Raw genomic sequence first — 26,153 nt, 5'->3', positions numbered from 1 at the left:
CTTCTTCTTCTTCTTCTTCTTCTTCTTCTTCTTCTTCTTCTTCTTCTCCTTCTTCTTCTTCTCTCACATTTGAGATACAACTGCTTTTGTCCCTGATATTGGTTGGAAGGTGAGATGTATGATCCAGTAAGTCTCTTGCCAAATTATTATCAAGACTGACTTTTCTTGAAGAAAATGGCTGGAGGATGTCCCTGGTGTTTGGTTCTGGCGCTCCTCTGTTTGGCATAAGGCCTGACCTTGTGGCCCTGAAATGACTTTCAGGTCACAGGTAAAATGAACAATCAAGGGAGCAATGTGAGTAAGAGAGGAAAAACTCACAAACTGAGAAAACCACCCAGTTTTTCCAGCTTTTATAGTTAGAGAGAAAAAAAGCAAAGCGTAGATACTATCCAACCTGGAACTTGGAAGTTGGGGTATTTCCAGTGCTTGATTTGTCTCCAACTTATATGCTGATGGGACCCCCAGCTCAGAGGGAAGGCCAAAGAAGAATATTAGAATATTTATATATTGAAATATTGGAAACTTCTTCAGTTCCTGGGCATATTAGGCCCTCCTTTAATCTCTAGGACATTTCTTCATATGTAAGACAACCTCACAGAGGTAAAAATTTGAAAGGGAAGTAGATGTAAGAAGGAGGTGAATTATATAATATAAAGGGAAAGCGAGAGGCAGAGTCCTAAGTCAGACCCTCTCGAAGCTCCACCTATTCAGAGGCTGAACTTTTGTCTGACATTTAGCAGTGAGATTCTGTTCACAGGAGAATCACCTCTGTTTCAGTAAGAACTTCTTCAAGGTTGCATTGCCTTTGGTGAAGTTCTAAGAATCTTGGGAGAGATCTTAGTTGTTGACCCTGGAATTTGGATTTCTAAGAACTATGTTTATCCATTCAGTCATTATGCAATGATTTACTGAGGATTTACAACCAGAAAATATGGACGTCTGCTTGGGGCTGGAAGCAGGGAGAAGGGAGTGACAGGGAGAAGCAAGCACATAAAGATGTCTGAAATTACTTAAGCTGGATTGATTGTTTGAGACTGTGGCATGTTGTAGTTTGTTTATTTTAGGCCTGAATAATATTAGAATTTATTATATATGATACTCTCCTCTCACAGAGGTGACAGTATATTTGTACATATTGGCACATCAATGCAACAAATACCTAATATGGCTTTGGTCTTTGGGCTCTGAAAGAGGTAACTCTGTTATGGTCTCTCCTACCATATATACAATTGTAATTTGATACTGATTTTTTAAAAAAATAATTATGTTAGACTGTCATTTGTACAGATGAGCATTACTCTTCACATTTTCATATTAGGAAATGATACATCAATTTCACTGATGATGCTGTTGTTCTAAAATTTGTAACTCCCCCCACCCTCACTGCACACAGAGCTCACACACGATATACATGCACAGATTCCTTTTGGGCTGGCTTCTAGAATCAAGAGTTCGAAAAAGAACTGGTCTGGTTACCTTACAGTTGCTCTTGGTACACCTGAGAGTCATGGGATCCAAGAATGCTTCCCTGATATGCAGGCATGGTTGGCACCAAGGAAAGATGAAGAAATGGCACATGGAGTTGGACATTAGTGGTCCAGCTGTCAGCATCATCAGGGGGCAGTTTGTGAGGTCAGTGCTGGTTTTCATGACATCAACACAGCTGAGGAGGTGAGTTAGGGCCACTATAAGGGTAAGAACCCCCAGAAAGATCCCACTGAATGTTTCATCTACCATCTCCAAAGACTTCTAAGCCATTCTTGTGTTTGGGAATCGTAGAGGCAAATGGTTCCAGGAACCTAGCCTTACTCTTGATTTCAGGAACTCAGTCTAACCGAAGGCAGGAAGAGACAAATGACTAAGTAGACTCTTAAAATTAACCTTTTTCTCCCTCCGCCTTTCTTTCTCATCTGATAGGCTTAATAAGCTTGACTGGTATTTCACTGAGAAAACATGAGATATAGGTGAACAGATCCAAGTTACCTCATCTTCCCTCCAGCAGCCTACAAACTTGCCTTATCTGCATTCAACCTCCTCTGGACATGAGCAAGTACCACCTCCTGTCAAACCCCACCCTCCCGGTGTGCTAGGATCCCACCCGCTGCTGTGTGTTTCTCCCCCAGGTTTCACACTTGTCCCTATGGCCTCCCCTGCATCTTCAACCCCCTCTCTCCACTGAATCATGATCCTAAACATTCTCATATGGTCTAGAGGTTCCCATCTTCTATAGAAACCTCTCTTACCCTGCCATCTCTATTTCTAGCCCACCATTATTTCTGTCCTGGTCTTCAAAGCCAAACATTTCAAAACACATCCTACTGTTATTGGTTCTAGGCAGTTTCACCATAAGCATCTTCTGCAAGCATTTTTGCTGCATACCTAATGGGCGGTAGGGCAATTTTGCCGTAAAGGGTAAAATAATGAAAAAAAAGGGACAGTAAAAACGACATAATGAAACATAAAAAAGTAATAAAATTAATAATTTCTTTCTTCATTAAGAGAGGTATCAGTTTTCCAAATCCGAGGGTGCATATTTGAAACTGAGCTTTGCATTGCATTGTGAAAGCCTTCTACACTGTTTGTTCTTGGCATATTGTCACATGTCTGTCGATAGGCGTTCCAAAGTTCTATGGGAAATGTGGAAGAAATGCTAATGCTGTAATGCATTTGTTGCTGGGCTTTGTTATCATCATCACTGATGCATTATCATTTTCTAGTATGGTAGAGTATAGTATACAATCTGGCTTCACACTCTCTTTTTTCACACTTCAAGTAAGTTTTATCACTCTATTTTCTATCCAGTCTACATATGGTGGTGTTATTCACTATTTTAAGATCACCATGTCTGTTCATCACTGCACAGAGCTTTATGAGGGCTAGGTAAGATTTATATAATGTAAAAATTGGAATTTGTCAATGAAGAAATAAAACAAAACTGTCGGCCAGTTATTTTGTCTTTTACAGCCAAATTGCCCTACAGCCAATTAGTTACATGGTGAAAATGTTTGCAGCAAAATGCTTGGGGCAAAGATGTCTGTGGCAAAGATGCTCACAGCAAAAATACCCAAGGACACAATCGTCATCATCCACACACTCTGGAACCCCCATCCCTACATGGAATGTGTCCTTTCCAAGGTTATGAGACTCAATCCACATTGCCAAATCGAATAGGTGTTCTTTTGGCCCTCATCCTACTCCACCTCTCGGCATCCCACACTGCTTTCCACACCCTTGTTTGTGACATTTTCTGCAGTGTCCCCAGGCTGTCATTCTCTAGCTCCTTCTCCTCTAACCACTAAATCACTTAATACCTCAGGGCTCAGCCTGCCATCTCCTTTTCCAACCCACTACTCATTCCGATGACTTTAAATATATATTAATAATGCACAAATATATATCCCAGTCCAGTCATCTCTTTTGAGATCCAGACTTCTATATTCAGCCTGACTTACCCACTTAGATTTCTCACAAGCACTTTGAATTTGCTGTGTCCAGAAAGGAACTATTGGTCTTAACCTCCAAAATCCTCCCCGGGGCTCCAGTCTTCTCATCTTAGAAAATGGCACCAGAGAACTCACTCAAGCCAGAAGTCTGGGAGCCATGCTCGACCCCTCCTCAACACCTCCAACATCCCAACTACCACCAAATTCTATTATACCTTATCTCCATCTTTGCTATCAACGACCTTGGCCAAGCTTTCATCTGCTCTCAGCTGGATCCCTGCAAGAGCCACACAGCTGATGACCTATGTTCACTGGAAAGCTTCAGGGATTATACTATTTCTACAGCCTCATCTTGTATGCCTGTCACCTCCTTCATCAAGCTCTGGCCTCTTGACCTTTGGCCAGAATGTCTCTTCCTCTTACTATTCCCTTCCCTCCCACATCTTTACTCTTGGCTAATTCTTTCTTACCTGTCATGTAGCAGCTGAAATATCACTTCCTCCCAGAGGATTTTCTCTAACCAAGATTCGAATGTCAACCTCCCATCATTAGACACTGTCATATCACAGTTTGGAATTCTTTTTTTTTTTTTCATTTAGTCCTGCATTTATTAGGAAATTGTAAAAAAGATCAATAGATTTTGTTCACAGCATTTAAATAATTGACATCTAAAGCAGTAGTATTCAAATCTGGCAGGCCACAATTTGGAATTCTGTATTTCTTCCATAAGAATAAAAACTCCATGAGATCAAGAACTGTGTCTTTTTTATGACTCTATATTTAGGACTCAGTCCACTGCCTAACAATAAATATTTGCTGAATAAACACACTTCTGTCCTCTGTCGTACTTAACACTTACACCTTTTTTGTATCACACACATGCCATGTCTCTTAGATTTGAAAAGATAAGGTCTTTGGAATTAGATCTGGCTCTGACACCCACTACCAAACCCACTGTGTGACTTTGGGCAGGTTGCTTCACCTCAGTCTCCCCAAATAGAAAATGGGAAAATCATATCTGTGTTATGGTAATATTCAAAGGAGACCATCCATATATAGTGCTGATCATAAAGGTACTCAGTAAAAAGTCAGTTTTCTTTCTTCCATGCTTTCATATAAATTCCAAATGCTTCGGGCGCCTGGGTGGCTCAGTTGGTTAAGCGACTGCCTTCGGCTCAGGTCATGATCCTGGAGTCCCAGGATCGAGTCCCACATCGGGCTCCCTGCTCAGCAGGGGGTCTGCTTCTCCCTCTGACCCTCCCCCCTCTCATGCTCTCTGTCTCTCATTCTCTCTCTCACAAATAAATAAAATCTTAAAAAAAAAAAAAATTCCAAATGCTTCTAACCCAGTAGATGCAAACATGCACACACATTTGACAAGGTGACAACATGCATCCTGCCCCTTCTCAGTCTTTCTGATTGTGACATGCCCACTGAGAGTTTTGCCTTTAGAGAATGAGAATACTTAGCCATGGAACAGCATTCATAATGTTAAACCAAATATATAACTGTATCTCTAAATAACTGCAGTCTGTATTATAAGGGCACCTTCTCAAATATATCTGGAGGTAACACAAGAAGAACAGTACTTTTGACAGCATAGAGACCTGACTTTAAAAGAAAACGCCAGATGGCAGCACCAGATGCTAGAGATGTGTCTGATGGGATTTTAGTTCAAACCTAAACATCTAGGATGCCAAAGGTAGCTTAAAACTAGATTCAGAGAGAATCATTTACAGAAAAAGATGATTTCCCTAAAGAACACCTATTTTGTAATATAGTAGGGGATTTTTAGAAACAATGTTTCACATGTTACAAGCAAAATTCAAAGGAAATAACCCCAAGCATTATCTAACCAATAAAAGATAATGAGACCAAGGCTTCATTTGGTTTGTAGTTACATTTAATTAACTGCTGATCTGTGTTCCAATTAGCCAGAAAGGGCCTGAAATCAAAGAATGAAAGATGATCGGGTTCTAGAAAAGGGCAACTTTTTTTCCCAAATTAAAATGCAAGCACTAAAATTTATCCACTCATATTAAAATAAGGAGCAATAATGACCTCTATTACTGTACCCCTCAGCATCACTTAGGGAATTGCTTACTAAAATAGACAGTAGGCTTACTAAATAGACTAAAATGTAATACATTAAATAAATGCAATATTAACATTTAAAAGGATAATCTATGGGTTTCCATATTATGCATCAACATTTCATCTGGGCTTATCACCACTTTTAAAATCTTGCTACGGTGGAGATTGCTTATGCAGGCTTTCCATTTTTTTTTGGAGGAAAGAGACAAAGTGTGATTCAGCTCAAGAAACCATATAATGCAGATGCAGCGACCCCAGGGCCGTAACACCTTTGAAATAAGGATCCTCACTCAGGGTTTTATTCCTCTGCTCCATACTGCTTAGCGTCCTTCAGAGCTTGTCTGTGAGATCAGAAAGGGTAAATTCATCCCTGTATTCTGGAAGAGAAGCAACGGGACAATTCAAGCGCATACGGTGGTTAGTGGGCCAAGCAGAGCTAAAGCAAAATGCCTGCTGAAGTCTTGGAGAAGAACTCGTCTCAGGCGGTATTTATTTGTATTTAGCTTTGATTGAAGTGTAACAGCACCCGCCGTGTCATAAGAGAACTGAGCCAGTCTATGTTGGAGGAACATTCTGAGCGGAGGCGAATTTCCCTCTGCCAGCGAAACAGTCATTGTTGCCCAACTGGAGCGAATTGTTTTCCAAGCACCATGATCACGGTGCTGAAAATATTCTTCCTCACCTGAATTCGCTACGAGATTGAGCCCTCCGAGAGCATCAGGCAAGCTCTGATGCCGATCTGAAGTCAGACCCAGGATTCTAGATTCTGACTGACAAGAGAAGCAGCGCACATCTGAAGTGTGACAAGAAGGCGTGTGTGTCATAACCAAAAGGCGGCTGTCACCGGCAGATGAAATATTGAAGTCTAATCGTGCACAAGGCAGTGATCTTCATGGGAAATGGATGGTTTCCCATAATATCTCAATTTTGAATGATACAAAGAAATTGTACTATCTAAATTTCAATTGACACGAAGAAAGAAAAACAGCAATGGATCAAATTGTAACTGAAAGAGAAAACCACACCTCCCGGGAGACATTTCCGGCTGAAAGGCGGACTTCTAGGGAAGTCAAGTCCATTGCTTCAAGAGAACCTCTTTCTCTCTGGAGCCTACCAGCTTTCTCCATTTTAAGTCATGCAAGCTTGCTTTAAGTCTGGCAGCAAAAGGGACCCTATGTTGGATGACCTTCCTATGCCCTTCACGAAAGCCTGTGTGGTCCCCAAACGGGCCAGCACACATCTAACAGCCGTGAGCGCCAACTTCCTGCCGACACGTGCCTCCTCGGGTCCGGGAGCAGGATTGGTGGTGTTGTGACAGAGCCACGTCCTCTAGATGCCCTTATTCTGACGGACAGCCCCCACTTTGATCTAAACTCCCCAGTTACTGAGGGCCATCGCTGTGACCTCTCCTTCTGACATCTCCCCTCCAGACCACTGGCTGAGTCAGGAGGTGTCTTCCTGTGAAGCCGTGGGCCCAGGCCAACCTCTGAGCAGTCGTGACTGAGTGAGAACACGCTGTGCTCAGCCTGTTGGCACAAAGTATGTGTTACAACAACAAGCACAGGAATCCTGACCACACTCTTCCCTATCTCGAGATCTGTGCTGAGAACATGTGAAGCAAATGCATACACTCAGGAAAACAGGGCTGCGAGTCAGAGAGCTAATGGACTCGCTGATTTGTGGCCCTGAGACACGGATTCTTGTGATCTCTGAATCCAGACCCCACACATTTTGGAAGAAAAGCAACAGGCAGGAGATGGGAAAAACAGATCATGTGTATGAGACCAGCCTGCCGTTCATGCCACACGTAAGAGTGTGGGTTTTGATTTCGGCACAGAAACTAGCCATTCTTTCTTCAATGTTCATCGGAAAACTTGCCCAGCCTCTCTTAGTCTGACTCTTGGGCTTTATGGTCATTGTCTTGGAATCTACTTGGAATCTACTTAACCAGTAAGTTTCTAATCATTTCATTTTAAACATGAAAGTGTTTAACTAGAAGGTTGCCAACATATGCAATAAAAAAGTAAGGAAGAAAAGTTGCAGTAAAAATAAAGGCTGCTTCCCGCCCCCACAATCCCCAGTCCTTCTGGTTTAATCTTTTAGAATAGCTTGGATAACCTCAGTTTCCTCCAAGCAGTCCATTAAAAGACAGGGGTGCCTGGCTGGCTCAGTCAGTAAAGAATGTGACTCTTGATCTTGGGCTCATGAGTTGGAGCCCCACATTGGGTGTGGAGCCTACTTAAAAAAAAAAAGAACTATTCTCTACAGGTGGGGGGCTTTGGGTAGCAAACTGTAGAGAAAAGATTAACCCGGGCTTAATGGCAGGACAAAGCACACGGACCACGTCTTGTGGGGAACCACCCTCAATAAGCGTTCTTCCCCAGTTGTGGTTGATGGTGAACCTTCAGGTAAACAATACTTCAGCATACAGGTTGGGGAGCCACGGCATAATGCTTATTCCCAAGTGCCCAAGTGGGGAGCAAAGCCTGCTGTCCAGCCCAAACACAGGCCACTGAGCAAGTGGGAACTGAGCACTTTCCGGAACCACGAACCCACACCTCGTCGCTTTGGAGTGCACCCTGGGGTTAATCGCCCACGTATCAGAATCACAGAAGTGTTAAAAGAAAACATGCTGTCTTTGAGGAGTGCGTCTATTTCTGCGAATGCTTCAGTGCCTAATTGTTGCTGAAGTCATTTGGGGTTTTTGACACAGATTCTATTTTAGTAAGATAAACTCAGCATAACCCGGTGTTGCCAAAAATGAATTCCTAAGGTAGATGACTAAAATAAACCGGTAATAAATATTGGCTGTTGGAATGGGAATTATATCTCTGCAATGTAGACACAGCATTAATGACTCATTTTTCCAAAGAACAGTCTCTCCCAAGGATTACTGGGATGAGGAATCCGGGAAGAAGGACGTCCATCTCTCTTTCTTTTAGGCGGCAGAGTGTAAGAGGACTCTAAACCCACCAGGCAGGGATGTTCTTATATCGACTTGGCCAACCGAGATACAGGGTCCGACAGGGGTCAACTTGGACAGGATGCACTGAGGCAGACATAAGGCACTGAAAGAAACCAACCTAGGGGTTGAGGCAGCTGATTCTGGGGATAGTTTTCTCTCATTCCCCTGGGGGGTGGAATGTACCCATGGGTCTACCCAATGCATCTCATGTGCCATGAATTACCTTATCAGTCACCATGGGTGCTGCCATGTTCCTTTGCTGCTTGGAATTAGTGGACTCTTTGAGGTCACCTTTACTTCCTAAGGTCAAATTCTGAATTTTTGGCCCACGAGGTTGAGCTTTACAGCTTCTCTGGTGTACCAGAAGGCTTTCTGGGGCAAAGGTCCGGCCGCAGTTTGGACAGGGCTCCAGCTGAGCTTGACTTGGCCCCTCTTGGTTGGACCGTCCAGTGGGAAGTGGCTGAGGTTTCTGTGGGAGTGGTCGGCGGAGCTCCCTGGGGAGCCGGTCATTTTCTATTTTCCACTTTTCCAGGCATTTGGGCTCATGAATGGGAAGGGACAGAGTGCCAAACTCCCTACCACAAATGTAGCAGATGAGAGTCTTTGGTCGGGCTGGGATGCCCCCAGCAGCCTTCCTGGGACCAGTACGATCATCAGAACTGCTGGGGGTTGGTGCTCCAGGCCCGTCACCCTTGGGCTTGCAGCTTCTCTGGTGCACCGGAAGCCGATCTGGTAAGAACGTGCGGCCACAGGATTCGCAGGGCAGCAGCTGAGACCGGGAACTCTGGAGCGCTGCTTCATTCACTGCCTGCAGATTGTAGGACCCACTGCCCCCGAGAGGCTGTGGCTTGGAGGGTTCTGGCCTCCTCAGGTGCTTGGGCAACTTGCTGTTTTCAACCCGCCACTTCTCCAAGCACTGGGGTTCATGAATGGCAATTGACTGGGACCCAAATTCTCGGCCACAGATATAGCACACCCGGAATCCAGGCCTGCGGGAGGGGATCACGGGGGGGCTGGGCTGACTTCCCGACATAATTCTCCTACTGGACTGTTTTGAGAGTATCACCGTTCCAGGTCTCGTTTTCTGAGGTCCTGTCCTTATTTTTCCAACACAACTGACATGCTCTGTGTCTGGCAAAAGCCTAGAATGGGAGTCACCACATAGAATGGCCTGGTTGATAAGGAAGGTGGGCTCTTTAGAATGGTGGAAACTCTGCTGCAATTTGTTGCAAACCCTTCTCTCCTTTCCTGTTTCCATTAAGGAGCAAGTCTTTCTGTAGGCTTGCTCTGATTTCAGGCCAGACTCATTTTGGGATTCTGCTCAGAGTGAAGGTTAGTCAGGTTGGCTTGTCCTGGGGTTCCACATTGTTGCCAACTCCTTAGACTCAAGGACCATGACTCAGAGCTTCATTGCAGGGCAGTGGTCTGGAATGCTGGAAAGTCCTCATTAAACCTCAGATGCCTCCAAGATCTGTGGGGGAAACATAAATCAAGAACTCATTACACACACACACACACACACATACACATCCACACCCCTCTTAGATTGTAAGTTGATAAACAGCAGTAATTTTTTTTTTTAACCTAGTATCCTCTTTGGCTAGATAGTAACTAGCACATAAGATTTGTTCAGTAAATGTTGAAATAAATTTGAAGAAAATTTCCACTATGAATTGCACTATTACTGTATTGAAAGTACTGTTCTGAGCAAAGGAAGATCAACAATTACAGTATGTCAGAGACACACACGGCACAAACCAACAGAGGCATGGTGGTGAGACCCCGGAAGACAGAACTAAGACCTGCGACAATTAAATTAATGAAACTGCAGATAATAGAGAAAAATCTTTTCCACTCCCTTAGGGATTCTTAGCTTTTTAGTGCCATGGATCCTTTCAGCAGTTTCTCTGAAGCCTATGGTTTTAAAGGCAAAAAACAAAAATCTTACTATCACAAGTGAAACTAATTTTATTGAAATAATTGATCAAATATCTTTGGTCATAATATATATTTTATTTGAGATATAGTAATAGGCCACACTTAATGAATGCCCATTAGCCTAAGGTTAAGAACCCCTGCAGAAGGAATTCAGTAGTGAATATTATGAGTATTATCAGGAAAACCCACAGAGGGGGTAAACTTCTTATAACCTACCATGTATCCACTTTTCTTTATTATGGGAATGGAGTGTGAATAAATTGGGGCCATAGATGTCAAGCCAAGAATGCAACCCTGGCCTATACCCTTCCTGGTAAATTATCTGTAGATCTTCCCAGGGATGAAGATGCTCAGATTTTGCTTGATGTTCTTTATATTCTTTATATAGCTATTGTGCTTAATTCCTTGTATTATCTCTCTTATCTGTATCTGTATCTATACAGATAGTATAGATACTAGTTAAATATTAGATAAGACAGATAATATACAATTAGATAAATATTATCTATTTATATATTATAGTTATATATTACATATTATTATATATAATATATAATAACTATAATATGGAAGATAGATAATATAATCTGTTATCTATAAATATACTTTATATTTGTATATTATATATTATTATATTATATATTATATATTTATAATCTATTATTTTAAATTTAAATTATTTTAATTATCAATAATAAGTTATTAATACATTATTACATTTAATCATATATAATTATATTCTATACTAGATATTATGATAGATATTATCTATCTTCAAAATAATTTTTGTAAAAACATGGCTCATGATTTTCTCAGACAAGACAGAAGGGCTGGTTGGTAAAATCTCATAATGGGCAGGAGGCTAAGGAGTTTTTACCGTGGGGAGAGGCATGAATCAGTTTCACCCAGGGTAAAGATTATTGTCTAAGCCCCAAGAGAGATTACTGTCAGACGTCTTAGGGCCTCCTTCATTTCCTGAAGGGGGATTCCGTCTGGATGAGAGGCTCCGTATCACCGGCCCCTCATCACAAAGGGAGAAGCGCCTGACCTGAGGCTGGACCCTGTGGACCAGAGCAGACCCCTGAGTTCAGGTGGCACAGGGACTGCCTGCTGGTAATATCACAAAGACCAAAAGAGCTGTAAGACTTATGCCTCGTTCCTGTATTTTGGTGCAAAGGAAGGTCGGAGTCTTTGCAAATAAGACTATGGGATCAGCTCTGGCACAGAAAAGCAAGCGATTCTTCATTTTGACAGGTCCTAAGACAGTGATATTAACACATGTGACAAAAGAATGCATTGGCCCCAGGGTAGCCAGCACAGAAAATGAAGCTCACAGAAACCAAATGTGTCACCTGACTGGCACCAGCTGAAAGAAAGTGGATCTCAAAAACACAAGGAATCTAGGAAAATGATTTCATTAGGTTTTTATCAGCACATGGGGGAAATAACCCCCAAACCACTCTGCTTCTTTGGTTCTGGCATCTTGTTTACCAAGGATCCTTATTTTCCTTTCCCATTTTCCTTCATACCAGGAAGCTGCAGATAACAAAAGGACTTAAGAAGACATGAAAAATCAATGCAATTAAATAACCTTACTTCCCCTAAACTTGCTCACAGTTTCTCTCTCTCTCTCTCTCATACACACACACACACAAACACACACACACACACACACTGCTCCCAGCTGATCAGAGTACTGGGGAGGCCCCATAACTTGCCCCAGCAACTCCTATCTCCCTTAGGATCAGGTAAGAAGACTAATAGTTACTGAACACCAACTATGCATCAGATATTGTACTGATTTGTTATATACACAGTTTCAATTAATTCTCAGATGAAGGCAGGTATGATTGTTTCAGTTTTATAAGTGAAGACACTATGAGTCAGAAGACAGTCCGTTTTTAAATGACAGAACTGGGAACCAATTCCAGCTCTCTTTGGCTCCAGTAGTCAGCTCTTTCCATGATTCATTCTGCCACAAATTCCACCAACAGAGCTTCTTCTCTTTAGTTTTTTATCCCGGTTTTAATGTACGATTCATATATCTCACGGGAAGGTAACCAAGGCCCCACTGGCCTTTGTGTGGCCCTTGAGGAGGAGGAAGAGGTGGAAGGGAGGAGGAGAACAGGGTGCAGGTGGAGAAAATCCTCTGAGATAGAAAAAGCAGGAGAGAGAGAGACTGGGAATACTGGAGGCAGCATTTTTTCCTGAAGCACCAGGGCTCATTTTTTATTTTGCTGGAAGTGGTTTTCTCGACGACGTTGTCCCTCTGCAGCACGTACAACACGGATTCTTTTCCTGATTGCACCAACATCCCCAGGCATGGGGACGGGCCAGGGGGACCTGGGGTGGTATAATGAGCGCAGGGTGAAAGCGAAGGCCACCCCAAGAGGCCAGATGGTTGCTCCCTTTGCAGCCCCTTCCCCAGTTTGATTAGGGATAGATCTTCATGCACATAAGCATTTTTCTGCTATTGATATTTTCTCTGCAGCAAACATGAGAGCATCATCAGATTCCTAACTGTATCTTCATCATTTTTCCCACCATCTCTTTCCTCCTCCAATGTCCTCCTGAAATCTCTGTCTTACTGTGCTTAAAGTTATCAAAATATGAAAGATGAGGTAGCCGGAAGAAGTGAAATTTTGGGGAACCACTGTGTTGAATGGAGAACCCTGCGATGCTTCTTTCCACCAGTGATTCTGGCAAGGCCTAGTCCAGCCAGAGGCTCTCCCCTATATGTTAGTTCTAAAAGCACAAGTACTGGAAAATACTAAATACGTGTAGTTAAATCACTTAAGAAATTGGCTTGCCACGCAGACACATCATAAAGCAATGTTGCGAGTTCATAAAGAGAACTACTTTGCAAAGCCAGCCAGCTCTACCCCAAGCAACCGTGGAGAAACGTTCACCCCAGTTGGTCTGAATTATTCATTTTGACCATATTTGCACACAGGATATTTAAAGAATGTCCTGGAAGGCATCATACTTTATCAAGATGATGCCATTTTTCCAAGCCCTTTGGGGTTCACAAGAAGGGAGAGACACTCACAAAGATGAATATAATAACCATAGAAATCCAAACCCATCTTGGCATTAGGAGGTGTTTCCCTATCAAAGAAGAGGGGGGTGGGGAAGAGCACAACCAAAGGATTAAATCTTTTAAAAGTAAATTTAGTCTTTTGAAACAAAGTAAGTGTAAGTGATGCATGACCCCTTCCCTGTTAGTATAGAATCCAAATTCTTTAAATGGACAAATGAATAAATAAGAAAGATGGAGTTGAGCTGGTCCTGGCTCTGAGCAAAATTATAAAATAGAGGAGGTTTGCCTTTAATATCCTCCAACCACCCCATTCAGCAGGCTCCATTCTCCCCTGCCTGGTGTCCTCATATGCTCACCAGTCTTCCTTACTTTTGAAACCCCACTTTCAAAAAGGAGCTGATAGATTTATTCACACCAAGCCTTATGATTGATGAGGTAATATCCCTCCCACAGTCTGGCAGAGACAACTGGTTTCCCACCAGTCATTATTTTGCCCAACTTCCTCAAATTAAGAGAGCCCCAATTTTTAGCTGGGCACATGATTTCTCAGCTACAAGTCTTCAGGCTCCTTTGCAGAATTGTGTAAGACATGTCCACAACCTGCTCCTCTTTCCTTCCTTCATTTTGATGCTTAAACCATGGATGTGATGGCTGGAGCTCCAGCAGCCATCATGGACCAGACTATATTTATGTGACCCCTGACATGACAGAGCAGACACTTGGATGGACTTGAGTCCCTAATAATGGTGGAGTCACCATACAAGCTCTCAGGTGTCACCCTTAGCCTTAATTTACATAAGAGAAATAAATATCTAATTGTATTTTAGCCACTTTTAAAGAGTCTTTTCCTAGCATAAAACCTATAACTAGAACCTAATTCTAAGGAGATACAGTTGTATTTTAATAGCTGTCTTTGGCTTAGCACAAAATGAATTCTAACAGCAATATTTCAAACTGCAGGGTCTTGTTTTTAATAAGTGAATTTTTTTTTTTTTTGAGAGAGAGAGAGAGAGTACACTTTGGGGGCAAAACTGACTTACTAAACATCTACTTTTTCCTGAAAATCCGAAATAGAAAAATTGAAACTATAAATATGAACCAATGGTCCTTAAGAAATTCATTCATGATCTTCCTGTCCTAGAATTATTTTTGGGGGGGAACAAATTTGAATGACATATTTTGCTTCAGGAAAATAAAAATTTATTTTTTCCATAAGCTTTGGAAGGAGCTAGAAGTCATCTGCTGTGACAATTATTAACATTGTGTATTCCAAACGCTCTTTTCTGTATTCAGCTTCACTATGCTCGCTCTGGGACTCCACATGCTCCATAATAGATAGGATTAATCTTAACCTCTTCCCTTTGATACTTCAGCCCTAGGAGTGGTATCTGCTGCCTCCTTCATAGAGTTGTGTTCTCTTTTTATCCTCCTAGTTACTAACAACTTCCTTCCTGGTTAACAGCTCTTTATATGAAACTGTAATTAAATAATTGGTATAGTTTCTGTCTCCTGACTAATACAACCACCCTCAGAAAATAAGTAATAAAAATCTGTGATATTCAAGCTGCACATTACCCCAGTATTGCAATAAATATAAACTCAAATGAATTCTTCCATAGCATCTTAGAAAATAATATGGTGCTTATATTAACATTCAATCCTCAACTCATTCAGACCACCGAAAACGTATTTTTAAATTTTACACCATCATCATGCTTCCAGAACTAGAAAATGTTGCTTTTCCTTTTGTGACCAACTGAATTAAACCAAAAGAAGAAATCTGCTGTTTTAGGCATATTCATATTTTCCATCATTTTATACGATTCTCTTCTGCAGCTGACTGCCCAGCCATAAGGCCACCACCATCACATAGGGAGTCAAATTAAAGTGATCCCATTCCCAGATCAAGGATGACCAGGTAGGGTCGGGGCGAATGGTCCATCGCACTCTGGCTGATTCTCTGCACTTGCCTGGGCGTAGCCCCTCGGCCAGTAGTACTTGTGGTCCTCAACAATTCTAAGGGGAGTGACAAAAGGCCAGGTGAGAGCAACTAGGAACCGGAGATGGTTTGGTTTGGGAAGGACAGGAGCAGCATCTGAAAGGTAAACAAATAAAAATGTATATTCAGAAAAGCCACTGAGCCTGAGACACACGGCTTCCAGGGAATCTGGCTGTCCCTGTTGGCATTTCCAGGCTGATTTTTGAATAGCTAATGAAAATTTACCCTTCCTTGTCTTCCCTTCACTGTGAAGAATTTTAAACCAGAAGTCAGCGTCTTCACCTTCATTCAATCTAATTGTCAGGTGTAGACATAATAGTCTATGGTGTTGGGAGAGCCATGCAAACAGAAAATGGGAGAAATGTACTCTTTACACTTCTAAGTAGAGCTTTCGGCAAGGACATTTTATGTTGCTAAAGCTCATAATATCACCCTATAAAGGCTATTGTTAGATTGAGTCTGTAATTTTCACTCTATATTGAGCTTCCAAATCACAGAGTACTCGCGAGTCACGAATGCCACACAGGTATGACCATGTAATTGTAACATTGACATTTGGAGTGGTGGAGAACTGGTTATGGAAACCATCAGTATAATCCCATTAGAATCCTATCATGTATAGAAATCCAAAGGATAGACAAAAAAAGTGGGGAGTCAGGCTGTTGAATCATAAACAAGCTTACAAACCATCTTTTCTGACATTTGGCATACTACTATTCCAATAAAATAGCTCTATTCCAAATAGCTCTTTCTCAAGACTTTAAAGCAGTGGTTGATACATCAAATCTGGCCCATCAATAAGTTCTTTTTGACCTCCCTAGAGTTAAAAATGTTTTGGGGCGCCTGGATGTCTCAGTTGGTCGGGCATCTGACCCTTGATCTCAGCTCTGATCTTGATCTCAGAGTCGTGACTTCAGGCCCCACGTTGGGCTTCCCGTTGTGCTCCACGCTGGACATGGGACCTATTTAAAAAAAAGTTTAGGGGCGCCTGGGTGGCTCAATCCATTAAACATCCAACTCTTGGTTTCAGCTCAGGTCATGATCTCATGGGTTGTGGGATCAAGCCCTGCATCGGGCTCTGTGCTCAGTGGGGAGTCTGCTTAAAGATTCTCCCCCTCTGCCCCTCCCCATACTCACTCTCTCTGTCTCTCTAAAATAAACAAATATACCTTTTTTTAAAAAAAAGCCTGAATTAGGTGCCATTATTTTAAAGTTGGGAGATGTCACACAAAATCAGGATTTTGGTTTCTTTTGAGAAGGTGGGAGAGCAGGCCATATAGAGCCCACATTCCAATGTGGCAACAACCCCTATAAACTGGTACTGAATGAAGGCTTAACTGTGGGTCAGACTGCCAGTCTTCACTCTTCCAAAGTTTCTCATCAGTCCTTTGCTTTATTTACTTGTAATTCATTCTTGATTCTCAAAGGCATTTGAGTTCCTGACGATATGTGATCCTCACTTTAAAGTATCTCTTTCCCCCATTTTTCTCTTCAATTAAATATTTGAATATCACTTCAAGGAGCACTCACCCTCAGTCAACTGGGAACCCAGTTGAAGGATTTTCTATGGGAAATATTTACTAAAAGCATGACAGATTTATTGCTAAAAATTCGGAAACAAAGTTTCGTAATGACAGCAGAGTGAGGCTGAAAGACTTATTTCTAGGAGGGAAGGAAATATCCAAAGGGAAAAGAAAGAACCAGTGACCTGAGGAGGAATTTTCCTACATTAATGGAAGGTCACAGGAAATGATGCATCTAATTTCAGAGAGAAAAAATTCAAGCAGCCAGTGTTTAGATCAGCCACAGGAGAGATGATAGAACCGAAAAAAGAAAAAAGAAAAAAAGAAAAACACAAAAAGAAATGTGTTTGGAGACCATCTGAACTTTTTGGAGGCATTCCCATAATTATTGAGTTACTACTGATATAACGAGAGCTACTCTTCTGCTTAAGCCAACAGTTCTTGATTTACCATTAAATGATCCCTCACATGAAGAACGTTGGATCACTTAAGTTATTAATCTAAAGAAAGAATCAGTCAGTCAAAAGAACATCAACAAACCATTAACAATATATGGCTAGATTTCCAAGATTTGGGCTGGAAATACTTCCTAAGAGAGTTACACTTCCTTGTATGGATTACAGAATCTGATGCACTTTTTCTTTCTGACAAACTGGCCATTTTGTCAAGTACCACCTATAAATTAGTTTGAATTGAAAATGTATAAGAACAGCATAGTAATTCCTTCTCAACCTAGAATGAGGTATCAGATATCCATCAAGTGTCTAAAGTTGATGTATTATGATAAAACATAGTGGGGGAAAGGATAGATACCATTTTAGAATTTAAAAACTGTAAATAGATGCGTGCGTTTCCTAGCCCCCATCACGTGATATGTCTGCACAGAGTTCCCACTGTCTTCGTGCTCCTGATTTATTGTCTCAGTGCCCTACCTCAGTGGGATATCTTTGGCACAGACTTGCAAACCACAGGGTGGTAGTATCAGAAGGATAGTCACTAGATTCGTGTGTCCAGGTGGAAACAAGCACAAAGAAGAAAAAGCTGCCTTTGGAGGGAGCTGCCTGGCCAGGAGAGATTGGCCAATGAGAGATGGGCCTCTCTGTATCCTGGAGGAAACTTTTCTTAACTACATCACCCACTTACCAGACAACAGCCTCAAAATCGTGCCTTTAGCCCTACCCACCTCCAGGAGGTCGGTGTCTCCCAGAGCCTGGCTGACACTTAAATTGATCGTCATTACCATTCATTGCAGACATCAACACCCTTTGTTAATGCTCTCTCCACCCAAAGCTGTTTCTCAGGAAAGTCCATGGGAAGAATGTCAAAAATAGGGCCGAGCCCGTGAGGCTGGGCTTCTGCTGTATGTGTAATGAATGCGCCTCTATTTTCTGGTCTGCTCAGCATTACTTCCCTGGTGGTGGCTCTGGAGACCTGGGAGTGTATGTACGACCCCAGGCTGAAGGCTGTTTCTGAACATGGGCTCTTTGTTGCTCTTCTCCCCACATCTCTGGTCTTCCTATGTAAATAAGTCATCAAAAAACTATTATCATTCCATTTGACATCTCTGACTCTCATGAACAAGGCACTCTTTCACAGACCAGATGGTCTGAGATCCCTGATGGTTCAGAATCCTCCGTACATCCTTTCCTTGCTCAGGAATCTTACATGGGCTATCCCCTGCTGAAGAAAACCACTAGAAGGTGTCTTCTAGTATCTAGGAGGAACTTGTCCATCCTCTCTGTCCCAGAGCCCAAGCCAAACATGAAACGTTGTGACAGCTCTTTATTTGCAAACCTTCTTAGCTTGTAGTTTAATTTTTTTGGTAGTTTAAAATTTACTGAACGTTTCCTTCCACCCCACGCCTGGTAACTATCAGATAGCAAGGAAGTCAGAGTGTCAAATTGCTTTGTTCTGTTTTCCTTTGGTAAACACAAAGAAGATCTGTGTGTATTTTAAGTCATACCTTGGATCAGAAAGATCAGGATATTTGATTAGAAGAATACAATTTAAAATGAACTGTGTGGATGTTGATTTTTCCACTTTCTTGTGGTTTCAACAGGCTCTTTTCCCACCTTTTGTGCTCTCTCTTGCATTTTCTTTCATTGTTTCCACTTGTCTGTCTGTCTCCACTTTAGGTCTGGAAGGACAACCCAACACAATACAGAGAAGGTGCCATTAGGAAGGGCACCCTATGGTTGACTCCACTGCTAGTTTGTTCTGGGGCCACAAGGCAATGCTGACCAGCTCACACTAGAAAAGTGTGGTTTATATTTTAACTCTATTATAATTTTCTGGAGGAAGAAGGATTAGAAATGATAAGCCCAATATAATCATACAAGTCCTCAAAAGTGGACAGCCTTTCCCTGAAAGAGGTGGGAAAACCGAAGAAGAAAGAGATCCAACTACCCATGGCTGACTTGAAGATGGAGAAAAGGAGCTATGTGCTAAGGAATATGTATGGGCGTCTAGAAGCTGGGAAGACCAAGGAGACATGGGGCCTACATACACTCCCAGGGCTCCTAAAAATGAACACAGATTGGCTGACACTGATTTTAGCCTCAAGAGACCCATGTTGGACTTATGACACCAAGAACTACGAGATAATGAATTTGGGTTGTTTTAAACTGATAATGTTACTATATTTTGCTATAGCAGTAATAACAAACTAAAACACCCCAAAAGAAAGAGACCAACACTGTGAATGCAGACTTCTGCAAAAATATTACTCAGCTAGTTTTGGCCACACTATACCCTGGAATTTTAATAGTTCACAGTCACCCAGCTCTAGTCTCCACTGGAAACACCACGGGGGGGTGGGACTCCATCCCAGGGCCATGATAAGATGCCCCGGGTGGTCCTCTAGAATAAGAATTATAATACAATTCACCCTATAGTAACAAAGGCATAAATATTCACATAATATTATACAGCAGAGTCCATTATCTCTTTCTAGCTCTAGTGAGGACCCTCAACCAGTGTGACTCAGGAAATAAATTCTTTAAGATTTGGCATCCTCCTCAGTGTGGTCTATACAGCTTTCTTGTCTACATGTCAAGCTTGTATTCCCCTTTCCTCTTTGACTGTATTCTCTGTCTTGGCATCTACATGTTTACATAAGATCAAGTCTTTATTGACTGTTTTCTTTAGAAAATGCTCATGGCTAACTGACTCCACTTCTTGTTAAGGGTTGTGCTGTGTGCATGACAAGGGTCCCCTTCTCTCTTTTCAACTGTGTTGTGAGGACCACAAACAGCCTTCTCAAATGATGGAGATGGATGTTTAAACCCTTCTTAGGTGGAAAGGTCATTATCAGTTTGGATTTTGAGCTGAAAAGCCATTTCTGTTTTGTAGAGTGATTTCCTATTTGGAATTGTAGGGTATCAGATTATGCCACTTTGGCATAAGGATTATTTCGAGCTGAAGGCAACTGGGAAGAAGATACCAGGAAAGCTCTCTGCTCTCACTCTATTTGCCTAAAAGCAAGACATAAATTTGTAAAGATGTCTCTCCCAAATTAGGAAGGGAAACTCAAAGACAACTCTAGACTCTTGTCAGGTCAGAGCCAAGCACACCAAGAGGAAGCTAAAAACAACACCACTAAATAGCCCATATCTTCTATTAGTTTCCCCCATATATTTACTTCCTATACTTTGCCACCCCTAAAAGCCTAAATCCCTTTGCTTTGTCACTTCTCCACAAATTTATTGTTCTTTGTTAAGATGTGATATAAACCTCAAATTCTGAGCACCCCAAGAGTTTCTCATCACTGAGTCCTCCTGTGTGTATGTGTGAGGCACACGTTGACAGACTCCATTTTTCTCTTGTTAATCTGTCTTTTGTTAGCATATTCTGCAGGCCCAGCCACTGAACCAAAAAAGGTATAGAAACTTTTTCCTTCCCTGCAGAACTGTAGTATGAAAAGGATCCCCCAACATGCTGCACCAATGACACTTTCTGTGTAACCCCATTAGATGGCATCAATAGTTCATGGTCATTACAGTTCAGCCATTTCATACCCATGTATATGCATATAAACATGATAAAAGCAAAAACGAAATTTGGAATATACTGTACAAACAGCACAGCAACATTGGAGATATTGCCTGTAGTGCTCAGAAAAAAGTGGTAGGTTTGATTTTAATACAGAGGTGAGACTATTTGGTCAATAACTGAGTCATATTTGGAGCTTCTCCATTGGTAGAAGAGGGTTGCAACAGATAAGTCACTGCATTAACATGATGTAGCTACCCAAAATATGGCATGCTTGCCATCTGTGTGCTCCTCACAAAGAAGACCTACTTGGTAATTCAACTTCAGAGTATGTTGCTTAAAGCTGTGGCGAATGGTTGGTCTGCTTTATCATTGTGTCCCCAGCCCTAGTTGCGGCCATGTGATCTGCTGCTGAGCTAGGTCTTCCTCGGTCTGCACTGATGTGATTGACCATTCGGATCTAATTATAGAAGTTTACATTTTCCTAGGTGCATTTCATCCCATTTAGTTTTATCACATCGTGATCCTTTAAAATGTATCTTGTTGGGGCGCCTGGGTGGCTCAGTTGGTTAAGCGACTGCCTTCGGCTCAGGTCATGATCCTGGAGTCCCAGGATCAAGTCCTACATCGGGCTCCCTGCTCAGCGGGGAGCCTGCTTCTCCCTCTGACCCTCCCCCCTCTCATGCTCTCTCTCTCTATCTCATTCTCTCTCTCAAATAAATAAAAATAAAATCTTTAAAAAAAAAGTATCTTGTTATCTAAATATTAAGAATTAATGTTAATGTCTTAGGTCTGAAGATGACGTGATGATTATATTCTTAATTGCAATTTTTATTAAGATAATGGTAGATTCACATGCATTTCTAAGAAAAAATATAGAGATCCCTTATGCCCTTGTCTGATTTCTTCCAATGGTAACAATGTGTAAAATTATAGCATGATATTTCAACCAGAATATTGATATTGATACAATCCACTTTTTTTTTTAAGATTTTATTTATTTGAGAGAGAGAATGAGAGAGAGCATGAGAGAAAGGAGGGTCAGAGGGAGAAGCAGACTCCTTGCTGAGCAGGGAGCCCGATGTGGGACTCGATCCCGGGACTCCAGGTTCATGACCTGAGCCGAAGGCAGTCGCTTAACCAACTGAGCCACCCAGGCACCCCGACACAATCCACTTTTATCTATATTCATGTGTGTGTGTATTAAGCTCTATACAATTTTACCACCTAAAAACATAAGCACCACTATAGTCAAGATACTGAACAGTTCCAACACCATATGATGTCTCATGTTACCAATTTATACCTACTTCTCTCCTTCCCACTGCCCTCTTCAAGTCCCCATCTCTTACTCCTAGACGTCATTAATCTGTCCTCCATTGCTATAATTTTTTTCATTTATAAAATGTTCTATAAATGGGACCATGCAGTATGCAACCTTTTGGGATTGGCTTTTTTTCTCAGCATAATTCCCTGCTGATATATCTAAGTTGTTGTATGTTTCAATAATTAGCTGCTTTTAATGGTTGAGTACTATTCTATGGTAGGCATGTGCCATAATTTGTTTTACCTGTTCAAGAACATTCAGGCTGATTACAGTCTGGCTATTATACATAAAGTTACTATGAACAGTTGTGTGTAAAATAACAATGTCATTGGGGGGGGGGTTGTGAAACAAGAATAGGAGTTACATAGGGAGAAAGACATTTCCAGCTGACACAGACAGCACCATATGCAAAAGTGCGCTTGAAAAATTGTGGGGCTCTGGTTTGTGGCAGGAAGAACAGGTGTATGGTGTATGTGAAAATTTGTGGAGGAGAGGTCTGAGTATGAGTATGTCTATAAGCAGATGGGTATGTAATTAGATGTGAGTAGATGGATGTAAGTGGATGAGTGTGTGTATGGGTGAGTGTGTACATGAGTGTAAGTGTGTAGATGGAGAGTAGTTGGTGGGTGTGTGAGGATAGGTGTGAGTTGATGGGTGGGCCTATATGATGGGTGGAAATGTGTATGAGTCTATGAGTATAATTGAGAGTGAGTGTATGTATATGAGTGTGTAGATGGGTATGAGGGAATGAATATGGGTTGTACATGAGTATAAGTGAATGGATGTGTGTGTATGGATAAAGGAATGGATAAGGGTGATGCAAGTGGAGAGATGGATGTGAGTGTGTGATTGGATATGAATTATTAAGTGTGGTATATGTATGGATATGAGTAAATGTGTGTTGAGAGTAATTGGGATGTGTGTGTGGATGTGAGTGATTGGGATGTGTGTGGATGGTCGTGGGTGTGTAAATGGCTGTGTATATATGAGTTGGTAAATGGATGTAAGTGGTTGTGTGTGTGTGTGTGTGTGTGGTTGGGTAGTAAGATGTGGGTGAAATGGCAGAGGGAAAAGAATGAAGAATAACAGATATAAGTAATAAAGAAGGTAATTTGAAAACAAATTATGAAAAGCACTATAGCTATCTCCAAAAATCTGATTGCCTTACAGGAAATGAGGACCCTTTATAAATTTTCTTATAACACATGCAACATATGATTGAAAAAAGGTCTTGAGTAATAAAATCTGGAGAATATCAACATTTCACATCTAAGGACTACACAAAGGAAGCTCTTTAGTTTCCTAAAAGGATCCACTGCAGAATTTTCTCAAAAAACAAACATTTAGTAGGAAAATAGATTACCCTGAACTACAAAATGTAATTTGTACCTAACTTCTTGAGCCTATGTGTACTACACAAAGCCAGATGTATATGTTTCTTCCAGTTCTCAAACTCTGTTTAATGTTGTTTCAAACAGTTGCCTTCATGTCCCATCTTAAGTTCCTAGTAGCTGACACATGTCTAAATATTTTTGTTAAAAATCCTGACAAATACTTCTGGACCAGAAAGCAAACTTCTGCTGTAGAATTTTGCTGCATTTAGACAGAACTTTAAAAAATGAAAGAATTTATTTTAAAAAGCATCTTCCCTTTGGATGCTAAACCAATTCCCGTTCCCCTTTCTGTGTGGCCTGGGATCAGGTCACTCAGATCTTAAGTATGATACTATCACATCTCGGAAAAAAGTCCCCAAGTTCAAGCCAACTGTAAAATCCCCTAGTAAGGTTTAATTTGCTAAGTAAAAGCAGAGAAAGTAGCTTATAGCAAAGACTCAAGTAATACTCTTGTTAGTCTCCACTCCAAAGTACTTTTTGCATACGCCTTCTATAAATTCAGACCTACCTGAAATGCTAGCTCCAAAATACTTCTCAATTGTGGAATCTTGGGATATGTAACTTCTGGGTGTCTCAGTTTCATCTTAGGTTTAGTGGGATAATAATAGCTTACATAGTTATTGTGAGGCTTAAAAGTAAGACCAAATGCTTAGCATGCTGTGTGGTAGGTGGTAAGTATGTTATCAGCATTGTCACTATATGGCTTTAATGTCTGTCTTCTCCATATTTTCATAAACCCAGCAGGTGGGAAAATGTAATTAGGAGACTAGCTATAGATTTATGAAATTATTCTCCTTTTCCTAAAATATTATGAGGAATTCCAAAGTTGAGTTAGCTAATTCAAATCATATTTTATTTTATTATTATTTTTTTAAATTTAATTTAATTTTATCATGTTATGTTAGTCACCATACAGTACATCATTAGTTCTTGATGTAGTGATCCATGATTCATTGTTTTCGTAGAACACCCAGTGCTCCATGCAGTATGTGCCCTCCTTAATACCCATACTTTAAAGATTTTATTTATTTATTTATTTATTTATTTATTTATTTATTTATTTATTTGAGAGAGAGAGAGATTGGGAGAGCCTGATGTGGGGCTCAATCTCACGACCCTGAGATCATGACCTGAGCCAAAATTCAGAGTCAGACACTTAACTTACTGAGCCACCCAGGTGTCCCAAATCATATTTTATGAAAAGACATTCCAGGGTGCCTGGGTGGTTCAGTCCATTAGGCATCTGCCTTCGGCTCGGGTCATGATCTCAGGGTTCTCAGATTGAGTCCCACTCAGGCTCCATGCTCAGCAGGGAGTCTGCTTGTCTGCCTGCCCTTCCCCCTTGCTCATGCTCTCTCTCTCTCTCAAATAAATGAATAAATAAAATCTTCAAAAAAAGACATTCCAACCTGTAGTCCCAAAAAGGAAAGAAATACTGAAAAGTTAGGAGATAAAGAAGTACGTTTTTTAACGTTATCAAATCTAATCAGTTTGAAGTGTGTCACTCAACTCCCCCTTCCCAGTCTGGGCAGATTGGAACAGAACTGGGTGCTAGACAAAATGCTGTCAATCTGTGGCCTGACATGAAAAGAACTGGTCCAATCATGTTCCTGTCTTGGGGAAAAGAATAGTAATGGTCGCTCAAGCCGAGAAGACAGAGAGAGCTGCCACATCCCAGCAAATAAGTGAAGCGCTGGAGTGAACAGAGGGAACGGGAGTGGCTGTGGGTGAGACAGAGTAGAGCTGATGGGCCAGGCTGATGACAGGACATCTGGAGCTGCCCTTGTTACTTGGGGACAGAAGACACGTGATGTTCTTCCGTCTCTACATCTTACTCTGAGTGTAGAGAATATCTGTGCTCCTGGAACGTCATGATACTGCTACCAGATATGAGAAGAAGCTTTTGTCACCATGTCCCAAATGAAAACTAGATTTGGATGTTATCACCGTCAATCATGTCAGGTGTGAAAGAGGAAGCAGTCACCTCAGATGGAAAAGTGGTGACCACATTGGGTTTGTGGAACATGACTGTGGACAGGCCTCCTTCTCCACCTCTCTTCAAAAGGGAAGCAGGCTGTGGTCTCTAGTTCTCCTGAGATTTTTTCAACAATTCAAGAAAGAGACCAGATGAACATAGGTCTGAAAATCAATGGGGTAATATCCAGTTATTAATGCTCTACTTGGCAGAAATAGAGCCTGGTTGAGGAGTTCCTTTGATTTTCCTCTAGAATTCTGAAACTTTATGAAAAATTGCCTACTAATTATTTTGGTGTCTGGGCAAGAGAACAGAATCTACTCAACCCTCTGGCTCAGAAGTCCCCTGGAACAGGTAGGTCTTGTGTTTCCGGAAGCCTGTATTTCCATGTGCATGTATCTTTCTAATAAATGCCCCACTGTCTGAGGTACTTGAATCTGGTAAGAAGGCCTCCCTGGATTAATT

At 41.4% G+C, this 26,153-nt stretch overlaps 1 protein-coding gene across 1 annotated transcript in view; it reads right to left on the bottom strand.

Annotated features, from left to right (window-relative positions):
• LOC118016566 (zinc finger protein 474-like) overlaps nucleotides 1-26,153 on the bottom strand; it is a 148,264-nt gene that overhangs the window by 19,653 nt on the left and 102,458 nt on the right. The window contains exon 8 of the mRNA XM_035013984.1: nucleotides 8,726-9,973. Within this exon, the coding sequence (XP_034869875.1) occupies nucleotides 8,726-9,760 (1,035 nt within the window). The 5' untranslated portion in view covers nucleotides 9,761-9,973. The remainder of the gene's footprint in view (nucleotides 1-8,725; nucleotides 9,974-26,153) is intronic.

This window comes from Mirounga leonina, unplaced genomic scaffold (genome assembly GCF_011800145.1).
Source record: "Mirounga leonina isolate KUSES-001 unplaced genomic scaffold, KU_Mleo_1.0 Mir_168, whole genome shotgun sequence".
In the NCBI taxonomy this organism is placed as follows: Eukaryota; Metazoa; Chordata; class Mammalia; order Carnivora; family Phocidae; genus Mirounga; species Mirounga leonina.
This window is presented reverse-complemented; position numbering and strand designations above follow the sequence as displayed.